Source organism: Erythranthe guttata, chromosome 4 (genome assembly GCF_056151865.1).
Source record: "Erythranthe guttata isolate IM_541 chromosome 4, IM_541, whole genome shotgun sequence".
Classification (NCBI taxonomy): Eukaryota; Viridiplantae; Streptophyta; class Magnoliopsida; order Lamiales; family Phrymaceae; genus Erythranthe; species Erythranthe guttata.
Window position 1 is genome coordinate 3291334 of NC_142536.1, and position 17703 is coordinate 3309036.

The window sequence follows — 17703 nt, forward strand, 5'->3', positions numbered from 1 at the left end:
AATAAATAATATATATCTTCATTTTCTCTAATAAAAATAAATAATCAACCTAACCTCTCTCTAAGATAGACTAAATTCATTTAAAATACCTAACCTCTCTATAAGATTGACTATATTCATTAAAAATCTGCTGTATCGAACGAAAAAAAAATATCTACATACGATAGATCATAATAGAATTAAAGCTTTTTAAAAGAAAATTAACGCCAGTCCGCGATTCAAGTTTAATGGATGAAATTATGGATAAATTAGGGTTCCAAATATTTGAATTGGGCGAAATTGAAAGAGTTATGGGTAATTTTGTCAAAACGGAAGTATGTTGTTTTAAGAGACCTCTAGATAATTATCCCATCATTAAATTGTAAATTATTTCCAATATATGTTAAACATTAGCAGAACTTCAAATCATTTCACTAAAGTCGCCAATTTAAGTAGCAACTTTCCTAGTAAAGGTCGGTCATATTTAACGCTTTATAACAACACTAATAGTTAAGGTCCAAAAAAAAAATAATAAATAAATAAATAAAAAATCTCTTGATCAACGTTCGGAGTAGTATTTCTCTGTTTTCTGTAAAACTACTTACGAGGTATAATTTTATCTCTGTTTTCTGTAAAACTACTTACGAGGTATAATTTTATCGTCAGATCATGTGATTTTAGCTTCAAGATATAATATCTTGTTTGAGCTTTCCGAGGATGTCGCTGCATTTCTTCAACAAAGATTTCGCCTGTTCGCTTTTTTCAACTTCAGAAAGATCGAGAAGCTCATTCGTAAACGCTAATTCTGTCCAATGGATCGGTGGAGCTGCCTTGTACTGATTTGTCAACTCCAAAAGACATTCAGCAGCCGCTATATGAACCTGAGATTGTGAATGAAATATGATATACAATCATCCTAAAGATATATGAATCTTTTGGCCCATACTTTGTGAGCTGTCGAGCGAACCAAAATACTTCAATGAAATATTTTATATTTGAAAGTTCGTAAAATGTGTTAAATAGTGTCTGGTAAAAATTTGGTATTACCGTGTATCTGGTTGACTCTTTGTTTATTCTTTCTCGGAAATTATCGTTTTAAACCGACCCAACCAATAATTATCTCTTTTTTTGTCAAATAACTTACTATACATCCTTATTTGCAGGAAAGGAAAACTTGTTTTCTTTATCTAACAATGAAAATCCGGCCCACCGATTCCACCAGTGCATAATATAAAGATGGATAAATCGAGAAAAAAATGTACTACTCGTAGATTAACATACCTGGCCGATTTTGATTGTTCGGAGGGACTTAAGCACTTCCGGTGACAGAGTGTAAAATAACTGACAATATTCAAGAAGTCAGATTAGGTCGTATTAAAAGTGTTTTGTGGTGTAACTAAAGAACTATGGCATCGTATGTTACCTCATGAACAAAGGCAGTTATGCTGGTTTGCATGGAACTATCTTGCACGTTGTTTATAGCACTGTGCAACTTTGAGCAAAGCTCTTTAATAGAAGAAAAAACTGACATTTTCACTGTCCAAGGAAAAAAAACAAAAAGAAGTTAAACTCACGAGTATGGGATCAAAATCAACGAAGAGTGTTAATATACTGAAAAGTAAATGCACCTGTCCAAGGGAAGGTAGGGGAGAGAGAAAATAAATACAAATCAATGAAGTTTTTCTGTTGATTGACAATATCACCGATGCGAGCCACATGGATACAGGCCGTAACACAGCTTAATATTTTTTCATGTAAAGCTGCAGGGGAACTATCTGGCACATCTGCATCCGCAAAAAAAAAAAAAAAAAAAAAAAAAATAGTACTTAGACCAATTATCTGATGTGTCACTCTTTGGATTAAAAAATTACTGAATAATCTGTAACTTTATACCCAGTTATGCTCATAAAAGAAAACAGAAAACAGAAAACAGAAAACTCTCTTTGGTTCTATTTATTTAAATGACGATAGTTGGTAATCTATGAGTATCACACCCCGATAATACTGGAGCTCATGCACAGACGGTAATTATATTCAACTATTTATACAACAGTTAGTTCAGATTTCAGAGAGAAGATAGTACTGAAATAACACAACAGCATTAATAGCAAAATTTGACATATCAATGCCCCCAAAATCTGATGTTCTCTTCTCGTTTTAAGAAGGGATTATTATCATGGGACTTGGACCAGTAGGGATTATTATCATGGGACTTGGACCAGTAAGGGAATTATTTTTTACCTGCTTTAACATCATCTGGCAAAGATATTTGACCCGATTTGGTAGGGGCAAGTGAACTGCCCATCTCCAGTAGAGATGGAAAAACCATGTTAAAGAATTCTGGATTGTTGAATGCTTTAATAACCTAAAAACAGAACCAAAGAAGAGAAATCATGTTTAAGACAAAATATACTGAACATAACACACGTCGAAGAGAGTCTGAAAAGATGAAGTATGAAGGACACAAACTGCTTGAGTCTTGCATTCAAGATTTGATAAACTTTATGAATTTGCTTGCCATATTTTGCCACAGATACATTTTTTTATTGACGTTTATCAGAATTTTTCACTACTACTGTATACTTATTTATTCAAGTTATGGCAGCACTGTGAATAACAATAAGAATAGTAAGGCAGCATGTCGTACCTTCTCAAGACAGCAAAAAGCTGCTTCACGATACTTTTGTGTTTTTTTTGTGCATGCTGAGGACACAATACTAAGTATAGCATTTGGAGCATCGGGATTGGAAGCAGAAATTGCTTCATGGCACGAAGTACAAAGTGCAGATAATGCATTTAGTACCGCATCCTTTCCCTGTTACGTTGTGAAACATACAAAAATTAAAGCAGTTTCTGAGGCTCTAACACAGACTATGTCAATTTCTACTGGTAAATCAATTACATGATTTATTAATCTGCTAAGATTTATTAAGTGGCATTTCATAAAGATGTGTACCTCCCACAAACGCCCAGGAAGTTCCTTCATTAGAGAAGTGAGCAAAACATTATGATGTGAAGATAATGATTCACCGAGGACTTCACTGAGCTTACATATTGCTTGTGATGCCTGCATATTAAAGAACAAAACAGTTTAACTCTTCCAACTTTCCCAACAGAAACAGATGATCTATCAGTTGAACTTAGAAGATAACGGTATGGTAGCACAAGATAACTTCCCAGATTGGAAGAAAGTGGAAAAAGAAGAGAACAAGAACCTAACAAAACCAAGGGAAGACTGAACGTACCTTCTTTTTACTTGCCCATGAGGATGACATGATTCCTTCATTGATAAGAGTTACAATTTCTCCCACGTATAGTTGAAGAGTAATCCGTTCACTGCTCATGTTTTCCTCCCATAATTCCTCATACAGGCTGGAAATTATCTTGTCATCCTCAAATCTGCAGAGCGGTAAATATTGTTTTCTTACTTAACACATGGGTGTTAATAAATAAGATGATCAATGAAACCCAGAATACAAATTGCATAATATAACTACACAACTGAACTTTTGGATTTCTGTTTTATTAGCAATCATGCTAATTGGCTCGAAGCCCTTAAATCATAGTTCAGAATTACCTGTTCTCACTGATGATGTATTAAGAAAAATAGGCAAGTTAAAATCTAATCTAGGAGAGAAGTCCTGAATATAACATTAGGTAGCATTTCGAAAATCATTATCAAGTTGTCTCAAATAAATGCAAACAAGTCTACAAAAAGTAGAAAAAGTTTACAACTTATTACTCGAAACCAATGCTTTGAATTACTATGAATCATTTATTAGCAGTAAACAATTTGAGATGGACATGTTCAGGACTTACTTTAAGAGAACCTACTGTGTAGTTGAAGAACTAAAATATTTGTGAAGGATAAGTCTCAGTAGAAAAAGAAGGAAACTGTTATTTGTCTTGGTCAAGATGCCTACTGGAAAAAGAATACATAAGAGCCCAATAATCTTCCTCTGAATTATGTGCCCAAGTACGTAGATGCATTATTTGTAACGGTCAAATAGATCATGCAAGGTGGCAGTTAGACAATGTAGGGAAACAGACATAGTAAGAGCCTGATTTACCTTGAAACAAATAAAACTGGAACTATAATGGTGTGATATCCATTTAATGTATCGGCAGCTGTGGATGCATAGCTTTTCAATAGGATTGCACATGATATCTGATCATTCCTATCACCAGAATGCAAGTTTGAAGTATCTTCTATCAACTTCTGGGCCTGTGATGGAGCTGCATACTTCAAAACGATTGCGCATGCATTGGCAAAGGCACGTTTCGATGAAGCGCTTCTTTCGTCCTTCACAACTGGAAGTAAAAGCCTCAACAGGATACTCGTGAACGGCTTGATACCAACACCAACTTTCTGGACTAGCAAGACGATAAAGTTTGCTACGCCAACCCTGAAAACAATGGCATGTGACAATTGTATTTATTGGATTCAAGAAGAAAACATATAGCAAACCCTAGTTCAAAATTTAAAAGGCCGCATGTGGGTCTAGGTGGTGTCAGAAACAAACAAGGGCAGGATACTATCGCTCATTGATTTAAATAATATAATTGGAAAGTTATACAGGTTAACAATGCCAGATTGGAAAGTTACTTATATGAGCTCTAAGAAGTAAAACCACTCAGCAAAATACCTCGTATTTAACCCAATGCCAGATCGGACTAGCTGAGCAAGACGAGGAACCAATAGCTCTAGCGAATGGGAGTCAACGACATCTATGCAGAACTCAAGAGTTTCCCACATTGGAGATCCTCTGGCGATTGAAATTCTCAAGTTCTCGAGTTTTTCAGTTTGTATCCCCACATTTTCTGCATGTAACTAGTAGATGGAAAGGAAACAATAGTCAATGGTAAGAGAAAAAGATAATATTAGCAAATTGTCACAATTTAATGACATAGAGATCATGAATACCGTAAAATCAACAAAAACAACAGAACAAAGAAAAAATCAAAAATAAGTTTAAAACTTTATTTAGCGTGATGAGCATTCATAAGATCATCCAAAGACCTCAACGTAATTCATTCCTTGGTCTTCAAGGCTCGACAGGCTTTCCAACATACAACATACGAGATCACTTAAGTATGGACGAATTGCAACTCCTGCTCCCTGTAATTATAAGGAAAAAAATATCAAAATGGTTGTGGGTAACAAAGTAAGTTACTCAAAATTCTTAAAAATGCAGATATTATTGCAAAATTAAGCGAACTGGGAGCCACCAATTGACTGTGAACAAGTATAAATTTTATTCTGCTTCTAAATGCTTCACAGTTTTACCTTTGCAAGCTTAGTAACCATACCAATGGATGCCTTCCGAACACTATCGACTTTACTCATTATGCCATCCGTAAGCAATACAGGCAAAACTACAGCCATTGTTTGTCTTGCCTCCAGAACTGGTGTAAGAGAGACATCGCATAACCTCCCAGTTAATGATGCAACAGCACGGCATAATCTGTCACCTGCATTTCTGACAGTCTCCTTTATGTCATCCATGGCCCGGAAAGCAGCGATCCATATTCTTTTTAAATGCTTTTCAACCTATGATAGAACAACAAATAGAAGTCCTTGAGAAACTGGTCCATTGTCTCCCTTGTACCACGGGACTCTACAAACCAGCTGATAGCTATATGAAATGTGATCAAAAGTTTTATAAAAGTAGATTTATGAATACTCTCTTCGGTTCAGAAGTGGTTGATGAAATAGCTATGACAAGAACCACAAGGTAGTAAAAGGATAGATCTAGATGGTGTAACCTGGTCAAACTTGCGTCCTTGAAGAATATCTGCAAGAGCAAGACAACAAGCCTCCCTCGACCGCCAAAGCCTAGATCCACATTGTACCAAAAGATCATCAAAAATGAGGTCCAAATGTTCATCAATGGTTTTCTTTGAGTCTGCTACCAATGATTTCCAGATGTGTGCCATAGCATCCTGATGCAGTGTACAAAATATTATAAGCTAGAAAGAAAAGGGGAAACAATCCAAATGATTTATATACACAAAGGACATCAAAATAAGATAAATGAGTGATAAGCAGAGGAAAAAAAATCAGAGAAAGATATGCAGTACTTTGAAAAGCCAATAGTAGTATTCCATCTGGAGCAAAGAAAGATCATTTACCTGTACATTTTTATCAGGGTCATACTGATAACGAACAAGTCTTGGAACCAATGCACCGAGGTAAGGTTTCAGGGCATCTCCTGCATGCTTGGCTATTTTAGAAAAACCAAAAGCTGCACCTCTTTTCGAATTAAGAGAAGCTTGATAATTGGCTAAATCCATGAATTTATAGATTAAGTCAGGTTGCCCCATCTCATTAGCGAGGTTGCAGAGCTCCTTGTAAGTGCTCAGTTTTCCTCCCGTAGGACTTTCACCAACGGAACCCTCTCGGAACACTTCAGTGTCCTCAACGAGCTGAAGATCATCAAAAAAGAAACATGCTAAGAACAAACATATAGGAAAAGAAATGTGAAAGATACAAAATCCAGACAAAGAACAACAAAGCTATATTAGCCTGACCTTAACAGCCCTTTTCCTCTTCCCTGAGCCAGTTAGAGTTCCAACAAGTGCATTTACCAGATTTTTCTTCATAGATTCATCACCAATTTCATAAACAATACTAAGTCCCTGAGATGCCAGTTCTTGTGTGAGTTCACTTTGTTCACCAATAAGGTGCGAAAATGCTTCCTGCATTACAGAAAAAGCGTTGTTAGAAACTCGGAGAGCTAAAAACAGGGAATCTGTTACCAAATCAAGCAATTATAGCTTAATATTTAATAGTATTCACCAAAACTTTTGAATCTTCTTTTGAATCTTTGGCAATTAACATGACAACTGGAACCATACACCTTTTAACACCATCAAACAACTGCACAGGCACTAACCTGGATATCTGGAAGCAATTGCTGGATGCTTGCATGATGACCACAGTATACTGTAAGTGATAATAACCAGACAGTTCCAGCACAGCGCTCCTCTTTTCTGTTACTGTACAGAAGGGCATCAAATAGCTTTCTGGTAATAGCATCTCTAACTGTAACATGGTAATCTTCATCATTTTGGAATTCCATTGAAAGGAGCTTCGGCAGAGATGAGGACGTGTCACCCATTAAAAAATTAGAACTCATGGATAACGAAGAATAATTAGTTTTCAGAATCACATCAGTAGTGACAGGAACACCTCCCCACAAAAATGAAAGAGCTTCCCCAGCAGCAAATAAGATGTCTTCAACCTGTAAAAGATTCAAAAGATTAAAATTAATGTCCATAAATTATTCTGAATGGAAAGCTGTGAAGGGGAGAACACAAAGCAGGATAACAAGGACAAGAAGGATTTGCGCAACGAAAGTATCAAAAAAAGTTTGACCCACCTTTGACCGGCAAAGGCTGAAAATCAATTCGAGAGCAATACTTAGATTTGCAGAAGATGATTCTTTCACACACATGTGCCCCAATGCAATAACAGTTTTTTGGATAGCTTTGATATCGTCACCAGAGAGCAGCTTGCTTAATTTTTCACGTAAGATGGTCCAAGTAGAAACTGCAGTTTCATAAACAAAACATGGTATGATCATTTCTAAACAAACTTGCATTGATCCGAAAGTTAACGAAGCAAATAAATACCAACAATCTCAAAATATTTAAAGCAGTTCATATCATTTCACCTGCAGTAGAGTCGTTAATCAGTGGAGGCAGCGGGACACAGATTCCAATATGACCCAGGGCTTGCATAGCCACAGAAGCAAACGCAGCGCTTTCTACATTAGTTAGGTCAACCAAACATTTCAAAACACTTTGAAGTACCGACTCTGAGATCTGATAAAACAGAAAAGGAAAAAGACAAAGACTAGTGGTGAGCGCAACGAAAGCAACAGTTACTCTACCAAAATCTTCATTTCCGTACTTGTGGTGTGTGAGCATAAATTCACAAAAAAAAAAAAAGGAAAAAAAAGTCAATATATGAACATTTGTCACATTATAACCGATTTTCAAAGTGTATAAACCAATTGGATCATTTATATGAAGATGAGCACATCAACTAACTCAGTAAAATCAGAATATGTTTCTCTTCAATACAAAGTCATGGTTAAACTAAGGTTTATCTCATGTAAACTCACGGAACCAGTACAGAAAAGCATGATCCGGAGATAGGACCAACAAATCGCAAAGGATAATAAGCGTGTCTCTCAGCACTGCTTAAGAAAAATGAACTTACAGGAGGGTTTCGCAACACGCAATTTGCTGTAACATATCCTAAAGCACATAGCAGCCCGTGTTGTGCTTCAAACCTATAAAACAAAATAGGCCAAGCTTTCATTGAGAAAATTTTGAAAATAAGGTACTTTATGACCTATACATTGAAGGCATTAAAAGAAAACCTCAATTTTTGTGTTCCTCCAATCGAAGATATTAGTTCACCGATAAGTTCAGACGAAGAAGCGATGGGAAGGGCAGAGGAAGCAATTCCAAGTAAACGTGCCATAGCTTCTCGAGTATCATAATCCAGATGACTCAGATATTGTTTAAGCCATACAACTTTTTCAGCATAACGAGAGGCTATCATCTATCATCCAGAAAAAAAGCAATCAGAGAACGAAATTGTAGTTTTCTAACAAATGAAAACCCAAGAAATGATTGAAAAAACATAAAAATATATTTCTTTTGCATAAACTATATCAAGTATACCTGGGGAAAATGAGAACCCAAAGTAATTAGAGCCTTGGAAGCTGATGCATGCAACTCGACAGAACCTTCATATGCCATAGCATGTTCAAACAGTAAACACAATTTTTCCACTGAGTGTGAAAACTCAGAGTCTGTGGCCAAGTTAGTTTGCGCAGCTTCTGCGTCAAAGCACTTCAACAAAAATTTTATCATGGCCAAATAAGTCTTAGATGGAAATAGAAGTTTTATATCTCCTATCCCACGAACATCCAACATAGCTGGCTGCTGCTCTAGAATATAATTCAGCATCTTTGAAAGTTTTGGATACTCAGTAGAGATGCTTTGGGATACAGTCTTACTCTGATCTTCACCAGGAAACAAACCTTCCAATGCCATCTCCCTGTGATGATAAAATTCACCTTTGTTAAAAAAAAACAGAACAGCGGAAACTTTGTATAACAACAAAACCACTTATTTCTGATGCAACTCTGCTGTAACAATTTTTTGGAACATCTGGGCTCTTATGTTGCAAGACATGTTCATTCGGGGAAACAAGAACACGGATATTGAGCAGGAGAATAATCAACATCAATTTGGTTTTACAAAACATGTCCAATATACAGAGGGAAAATTCTGCTGCTCTGAATCCAGTGCCAAATCTTCAGCATGAAAGAGCAAATGATAGAGTTATTCGTATGAATAAAAGTTTTCTAAACTCTACAGTTATTTGTCTCAATGGATGTTTCCCACTTTTCCTTTTCTGTTGTCATGAATTATTCTGACAATTGCAAAGACTAATTAAATAGTGATTCAAACCTAATTCACACACACACACACACACACACACACACTCTCTCTCTCTCTCTCTTTCTCTCTCACACACAATACAAAATAAAAACATTTCATACTATGGAAAACTACCTTATGTCCATTTTCGAATCTGCTGCTCCAAGCATACAAATAAACCTGCTTGGACAGTGCTTCAAGTCAAATAAGGTTGTTGCCCATCTCAGAGCACAAAAGCGTACTTCACTTTGTTCCTTGTGAGCAAAAGTATGAAGACAATGTCATACTTATAAAAAATTTAGTAGGTTTAATATAAAACAACTGAGGACGTTAAATTTTCAACTGAGGATGCAAAAACAGCCAAAGGGAAAGGAAGGATGGATAATCAGAACACGTGCCAGCAAGCATATCAGAACACATACCACTTCCGAATTTTGCAAAAGAAGCAACTCGACGTCCTTTAACACTTTTGAGGGTGCATCCTAAGACAAAAGCAAGTCATCATCAGAACAGAAGTTGAAATGCAAATTAACAATAAAATAAAATAAACAAATTGATATAACACCTTATAAGATTTGTCAAAAAGAAAATATAGCACCTTATAAGCAACAGCAAGAGAATTTGTTGCTTCTTGAACAATCAGGCGGAGATACTGCTGCTCAAGCTTCAGAGCATCAAAAAGTCGAGTCGCCACATCTATTTTATCCCTATGGATACATGGATTGAACATTATTAATGATATATAATAATTAAGCAGCATAGTGTGGAAAACTCTGGAAAGTTACCTAAAGAGTTGAGGCATACGTTGTGCAAGCGATCCAATTGCTTGGAAACAAAAACTTCTAGTATCCCTAGAAATAGCATCTGCATGCATGTGACGATGAAAATCAGAATGACTGTAATGAGGGTGGTCGATGCGTACTTCTAACTTCTCTGACTACTACGAGACAGCATAAGTTTGCAAGAGCATAAAGAAATTTGACCTGAACTTAGTGATGAGTAATTATCTAGTGTTTTCAGAATTCCTGTCAGTATAACAGGGCCCATTAGCTTCAATTGATCCATTCTAGCCTGCAACATGTAGAGAAGTACTAAGTTATGGATCCACTTTATTTTGGAGCGGAAATGTTATAGAGTCAAGCTGTCTAGAAAATTCAGCAGATTTTGTTAACTATGGGAAGACAAATTTCAACAAACTGATCCATCGATAGTAATGAACTAACGCCAAGCACATTAAAATATAAAGGTGAAAAGTGCAAATATGAACTGGAAAGACAATGAGATGATTCAGCTTTCTGAAAACAATACATATTATCATGAATCAAATATAGAATCACAGAAAAATACATTGATGTACACAAAAATTTATTAAAAAATTGATTTAAAAAAATAAACAAATAAAAATCACTATGAAGTAAATTGTTTGCCTGACATTTGTATACTATGTGGGCTTGCCTAGAACAATAAATCAATGCCAACCACAGCTTTCACTTGAGTTAAATATATTTTACTTAAAATGTATTATAAGAGTGCCTGTACAATGGTGCTAAAAAATGCAGTTCAAAAAATATGCTATAGAAACCAATTTAAGATTGTGAAGAAAACAGAAATCTAAAGAATAAGAGAAATGAAAAATAAATAAGAATGGCATTCAACAGATGACAGCATAAATATGCATACCGAATTAGTAGATTGAACGGAAAGAAATCAAGATACTTTACCATAAATTCACAAGATATATACTACCACTAAAACCAAGTACAATTCCTCTGCTTTTATGTCACTAATCCACTTTTTATAACTATAAACATATAAATAATTTTCCTCTTGATGTATCTGTGACGTCTCACTGGAAATTCTTGATGAACATGCATGCATAGGATACGAATTAAAGTCAGTGAGGCAAACTACATCAACTTACATGTTTGAAGACCCAAACTGTAAACTCCATACCCAACTGCTTCAACCTGGAGGTGGCATCAATTCCTGGGTAAGCAATAGCGTAAGCATTAAAATGGCAAGCAAAGACAGTTTAAGGAGCCAAAGGGTTTCCAATAGTTGCCATATACCAAAAGGACTTTCTCCCTCCATTACCAACATCCTCGAAACTTTGAGAAAGGAAAATCGAATGCACAAGGTTAAATAAATAAAAAGTAACTTGTAAAGAACCCATCCAAGACTCACTACTTCATCTAAGAGTGTAGCTTTCTACAAACACCAATTCCAGATAAAGACTCTGATATGCATATTCACCTTTTATCTTATCAATAAATCTCCAAGGAACACCGATAACGTAAGCAACATGCAAAGAGTGTATCAGCAATAACATATTAAGTCAGCACTGGAACTCCCTCCTTTAGTTTTAGACACATAACATCCATAAGTAATAGAATGACTATCAAGTTATGTTAAAGTTATCATCAAGAAACTTAAATTACTTTCTTCAATCAGCTTGAAATTCTCAGAGACCTAGGATTCATTTGTTCTCTATGTCCAATAGGAAGCATTGGGGAATTGAAACATTGGAAGATACTTAACAGGAGTAAATGGAAAGGATAAATAATAAAAACATTTATTTATCCTTCTTAGAACTCAAAATACCATGTCAATTTACAAGATAAGTACAGTGCAATACCATTTTGTTAAAGTACAGTTTAACATCCAAGAATTGGTGTACTCCTCCATGATGATGGGGAAGAAAAGATCACAAGCTTGGTACTGACAATTGTATTAAGATCTAGTGCATGAAAAACCCTCAGGATTCAAAGAGGATACAATATCTACAGAGTGGAGCATACCAAATATGCACCCAAAAATGCACTGCAAGGTTGATGGAAAACTATTTGCTGCAGTAATCGATCGGCAGAAAATAGACATCAGCCTCACTCTCAGGGTTAGACTTCCAGGATTAATTTTGGCTTCCGAAGCAATGTTTTCAGAGCCAGCAGTTCCTACATGTCATGAAACAGAGCTTCAAACCAATAGTAAAAAATTTGGCATACAAGTTGAAGGACGAATTTAATGCCATTTCACAAATTAAAGGACACAGTCCAAATATGTCGTTCTAACAATTTTTTCATAGAAGTAAACCAATTATTCTCTCCAACTATTCATATCCAATTCAGAAAAGTTAATCTTCGATAAGCATTTAAGCAACAAATAGAAACACTAGTAACGTAGATTCTACATTTTCCATACCATTAAATAAGACAAATAGTCTGCTGATCAGGTTCGGATCCTCCAAGTTCACACCAGAAGCTTTCTTCTTCAAGAGCTCCTCCCCTTTCTTTAGAACAGGTTCATGACTGTGGAATGTGGATAACATAACCAACACACGCACAATAAATATTCCGAAGATAGATAAGAAATAATTCGGTACAAATTGTACAGACCATAAAATAATACATACCTGTCTGCACAAGCAGCAATATAAATTGGGTAAACAAGTTCTGGAGAAAGATCCAGAGCTTCAATGATGTTCAGCATCCCTGACTACATAAAAGAAATTAAAAAACGGATATTTCCCATCAGACACAGTAAAATCAAGTGGAACATTATATGAATCATACCTTTTCACTACGTAGCATATCACTGCTCAGTGGATGTTTTCCAGTAATACGTCCGCATTGAAAAGTTGAAAGCCCAGCTGGGCGTCCTCCGCTGCAAAGGCAACTTTCGTCTTTATTTTTTGGGTTGAGTTTGTAGATCAATTAAATAAATAAATAAAACATAATTAAAAAAAAAAAAAAAAAGAACTTGAGGTCAGCAATATAAATCTGAATATTCTAACCTCTGAGATGATGGCTGATACAAAATTGTATGAAGACAAAATTCAAGAAATATCTCACAGTCCTTAGAACCAACTAATATCCTGTACTTTTCCAGGACTTCATCACTCACTTGAGATACGTGGCAGTCACCAATGACCTAAATCCAAGAAAATTCATGAAGGTGATTAACATGCCCCTAGTCTTAATTAGTTAATTAAAACGTCTTCCAAAAATTAAACACCACAAGTCTTTTTAATATAAGAAAAAAAGAATCAATTTCACATACATTAGTCGAGATGTTACAAAAGTTCACAATCAAACCTCAAAACATGTGAGCAGCTAAGTTCGAAACATAAATTATTGAAGTTCCGGGAAATTGGGCATGTTGTAGCTAACTAAGTCTATAGCTGACACCTAGCAGATTATCCACCCAACCCACCCTCCCTCCAAAAAGTAACTTAGAAATACCTCAAAAATAAATTGAAAAAAGCTGAAAATTACCTTTGATGTGATTCTAAGTAGTATATCTTGATGTTGGGGAGGCAGCTTAGAAATGTTTGCTAAAAAAGCAGGAGCTATCAATTGTTTTTCCTGCAGTGACATCCCGAGCCTAAGTGAATTAATGTCTTGACGTGAAAATGTTAAACAGATACAATTAAAGACAAAATAAAAACTTACCTCCTTCTGCACACGATCCATTGCCATCTCAATGTAAACAATGCAAAAGTTTCTGACCATAGGAGCTGAACTGGATTCCAAATATAATTTCCATAGATCAGATAGAGGTAGGCCAATCTGTAGCTGGTGTTTCACTCTCTTGTTGACATGACTCAAAATTTCGATGACCTAATATATGGGGAAAAAGTTACAGCTTAGATCTGCAGGAACGGACATTTTATCCCAAAAAAAAAACTGATTACGAAGTCGGTAAGCACAGCTAAGGAAAGAGCATCTAACTAACTACGTAAGTAATATTGATCCCAACTTCTTTCGCTGAGTACAAAACGGTAATCTCAGATGACAAAGCACACAAGTATCATTTGCAAGATGATTCAAGGTTATACCCCACACTGAAGAATAAATTATATAAACACCAGATAACTAATTTGTCTTCTATAATGATGAACAACTGGCTGAGTAATGCCACAGAAAACACAAGACAACCACTGAAGAAACTACTCACTAAAGCCTCCGCCCGAAATTTCTAGCTCCATAAAAATTGGAAGGGCAGTCGCAACCCTACTCATGCCCAAATTTCACTTCCAATTTCCAACAGACCATTCAATTCAGAACAATTCGAACTAAAAACCAAACCCTATTCCAACCTCCAATACGATGCCCTAATAAAATCCCAAATTGCACTTCTAACTACCGCCGAAAAAAGAAACGGCAATACAAAATACAAAAACAACATATATATAGTATGTAAACCAAGGTTTTGGGGGGTAAATTACTTTATTGCGGAGAGAAGTGGAGGCAGATGCGAGGGCGGCAATGGAGAGGGGAAGAATCTTAGCGAGCAAGTCCTGGAGTTTAGAGTCGTCGCATAGTGCCAATCGGGTGAGCATTCTGTCGAGAAGCTCCTCCCTATCTTCATCTGACTTCCCTGAGAGCACCGACGACCAGTAGCTGCTGCCGGCGTTGCTGGTGGACTCCGCCATGGGTGTGTCCATTCTCGTGCTTTCACAGATTGTCGAGTATTGTTGCGTTAACTTGTTGCGAGGGCCAAAGTACACAATTACAATGAGTCTTCTTTCGAGTCTAAAATTGCAATTAAGTACAACGAAGTTCGTCGACTAAGTACCGTTTGGCTAAGCTTATTTTAAAGTCGATATATTCTCGATTTCTTCTTGATTTGAGTCTTGGTCTCCGTTTGGCTAGGTTTATTTTAAACAGCTAAATATACTCTCGATTTCTTCTTAATTTGAGTCTTGTTTCGTTCCTGCAAAAAAAAAAAAAAAAATCTTGGTTTCGTCGCTCACGTCTCGATTTCTTCTTAATTCTCAAATTATTCGTTGCTCAAATTATTCGAATTCTTCTTACTTCTAGTCTCGAGTTTTTCTTAATTCTCAAATTATTCGTCGCTCAAGTCTCATTTCTTCTTAATTCTCAAATTATTCGTTGCTCAAATTCTCAAATTATTCTTTGCTCAAATTACCACATTGACAGATTGATAACATCATTTAATTACAAACGCAAATTTTTATTTTATTTATAAATTTAGTAATAAAAAATTTCTTGTGTTGGAACTTGGAACTCCTAACTTTTTATTCCATTGTGCATTACCAATTGAAAAATGTATAAATTTATTTCATTTCGAGTTTATATTCAATAAATCTTACATAAAGTATCATCACAAAACAAATAACCAAGATACATGTGATCACCTCTAGTACACACCTTATATTTAAATAATAATTATAAAAAAAAAAAGCAATAATAATTAATTACTAATTAAAATGAAAATAGTCCAACCACAACTTGAACCCCAAATAATAACTTGTAAAATCCTGACAAAGAAACAGCCTTGGATGGTAATTGACTCTCATCATCACTAATATCTTTAGGATTGTCGAAATTCGACGGAACTAAAGTCTCCGGCGCCGCTTCTTCATCACCGGATTCCGGGCTGATGGGCGCCGGAGAATCGCCGGAAGGGGTCACGAGGGTGGACGGCAGCCCCTGCCCGTACGTTACGTTGATCTTCAAATTCTGCCCGTTCTGGCACTGCTCCCCATCATAGTCGCTCGAGAAGAAATACGTCATTCCGGTTTTCACTAGAGGAACCGATACAGAAACGGGCCGCGGGTCGACGGACGACGGGTCGGCCGCTGACCACTCGATGGTGTCGTTGTCGAGCGAGTCGCCGTAGTCGCAGAGACTGTAAGTGGTGAAATTGTACGTTTGGATGACCGAGTGGTTGTTGTCCGTGTTGAAAACTACATTTTACAAAAAAAATAAAAATTATAATACAGTATGAAATATTATAATATTTTTATCGTAGTGAATTAGTAGCGGAGCCAAGATTATATTTCAACGGGGCTAATAATGTTATCTTATACTAAAAATATAAAATAAACGATGGGGGCCATGGCCCCCCTAATTAGTCATGTGCTGGCTCCGCCACTGAAAATTATACAAATTCATGAGATCTCGAATCGTGTTCGAATTCGATTCGCGATTGATAATAAAAATTAAGCTGGGAAAAAGAAAATAGCAAGTTCGATAAAAATTCAAACAAGTCCGAACAGCCACACCGAAACACATGTGAATTTTGTGGAAATGGAAATTGGAATCTAGTGTTGCCAAATTTGCAAGAGAGAGACCACATGCAAAAGGCTCTTTATAATAAAGTCATATCTAATAATTAAATGAGATGTAATAAATATTAATAATGCTAATAAGATGAACATGGCTATACTCTTGACTAGAAATATCAACCAACATAAACAGCTGTCAGAGGTTGTACTTGTCTAATCCTTCTGTGACTATCTGTGGGATTAATTAGTTCAACACATGCACCAGGATAATTCAACTGTAATAATAATACTTTTTATCTTATCTTTTCCCAAACTACCTTGTAATACAATTCTGCCCCCTGATTATATCTCAACTGATAATTAATCCCAGTTTAGAACCCATGATTATATATCTTCACATCATAATTATTGAGCAAAGTAACTAATGAAAATCCCAGAATCAAGAATCAGTACAAAACATGTTTGTTATGATCCCAGAATCAAGAATCAGTACAAAAACACAATACACAATCGCAGAAGGTGAAGAAAACAAATACTTACTGAGGAAATCGCCGAGGCTGAAAATCTTGTCGGCGGCCCATTTGCGGTAATCGACGCCGGGTTTTTCGAGAGTGTCGAACCAACCGAGAGAATCGCCGACAGTGTAGTTCTTGTACCCTTCAACACAGCTGCATTCGTTAACAAATAATGCAGTAATCATCATGATAATCAAGAACTGGCAGACCCCATTACTACTATGATTATAGTTAGCTAATGATGATGATCTCATCTTCTTTTTTTTGTCGGAATATTTTGTGAAACTGTTAACTGTAATGATTGACCCTTTTGCAATATCACACTATATATATTGAACTGTATTTCTTTTTATCAGCATATATATATATATGTATATATATATATATTTGCTGTATGCATACAGAAGAACCGTGCTCTTCAATAAAGTGAGTGGGAATTGGTCATTACTTGTGACCTTCACTCCTTTTCTCTCTCTCTCTCTCTCTCTCTCTCTCTCTCTCTCTCTCTCTCTATATATATATATATATATATATATATATATATATATATATATATATATATATATATATATATATATATATATATATATATATATATATAATATATATTTGCTGTAAGATTAGGTATACCAGGTGTTTGACTATAATTTAACAATAAGTTTTGGACAAAGATATTTTTAATAAGAACAATCAAAGCATATCTCAATGATTGATGAA

General features: G+C 35.7%; 2 protein-coding genes across 2 annotated transcripts; both read right to left on the reverse strand.

Annotated features, from left to right (window-relative positions):
* Positions 1-431: 431 nt before the first annotated feature.
* LOC105972734 (ARM repeat superfamily protein) lies at positions 432-15509 on the reverse strand. Its single transcript, XM_088816438.1, has 37 exons — positions 15194-15509; positions 14666-15049; positions 13890-14057; positions 13713-13802; positions 13232-13368; positions 13011-13101; positions 12851-12933; positions 12640-12746; positions 12240-12392; positions 11363-11427; positions 10425-10512; positions 10227-10305; positions 10040-10148; positions 9864-9923; positions 9577-9695; positions 8677-9055; positions 8370-8554; positions 8207-8279; positions 7656-7806; positions 7362-7531; positions 6876-7223; positions 6511-6678; positions 6112-6405; positions 5746-5922; positions 5267-5530; positions 5000-5098; positions 4626-4810; positions 4050-4385; positions 3225-3378; positions 2936-3046; positions 2627-2794; positions 2221-2344; positions 1608-1763; positions 1403-1515; positions 1261-1320; positions 618-860; positions 432-576 (listed from the first exon to the last, which is right to left on the reverse strand). The coding sequence occupies exons 2-36, from the start codon at positions 14882-14884 to the stop codon at positions 663-665; spliced, it is 5481 nt and encodes a 1826-aa protein (XP_088672564.1). The 5' UTR covers positions 14885-15049; positions 15194-15509; the 3' UTR covers positions 432-576; positions 618-662.
* ENODL18 (early nodulin-like protein 18) lies at positions 15501-17489 on the reverse strand. Its single transcript, XM_013000213.2, has 2 exons — positions 17012-17489; positions 15501-16150 (listed from the first exon to the last, which is right to left on the reverse strand). Exons 1-2 carry the CDS (start codon positions 17238-17240, stop codon positions 15666-15668), a joined length of 714 nt encoding a protein of 237 aa, XP_012855667.2. The 5' UTR covers positions 17241-17489; the 3' UTR covers positions 15501-15665.
* Positions 17490-17703: the final 214 nt, after the last annotated feature.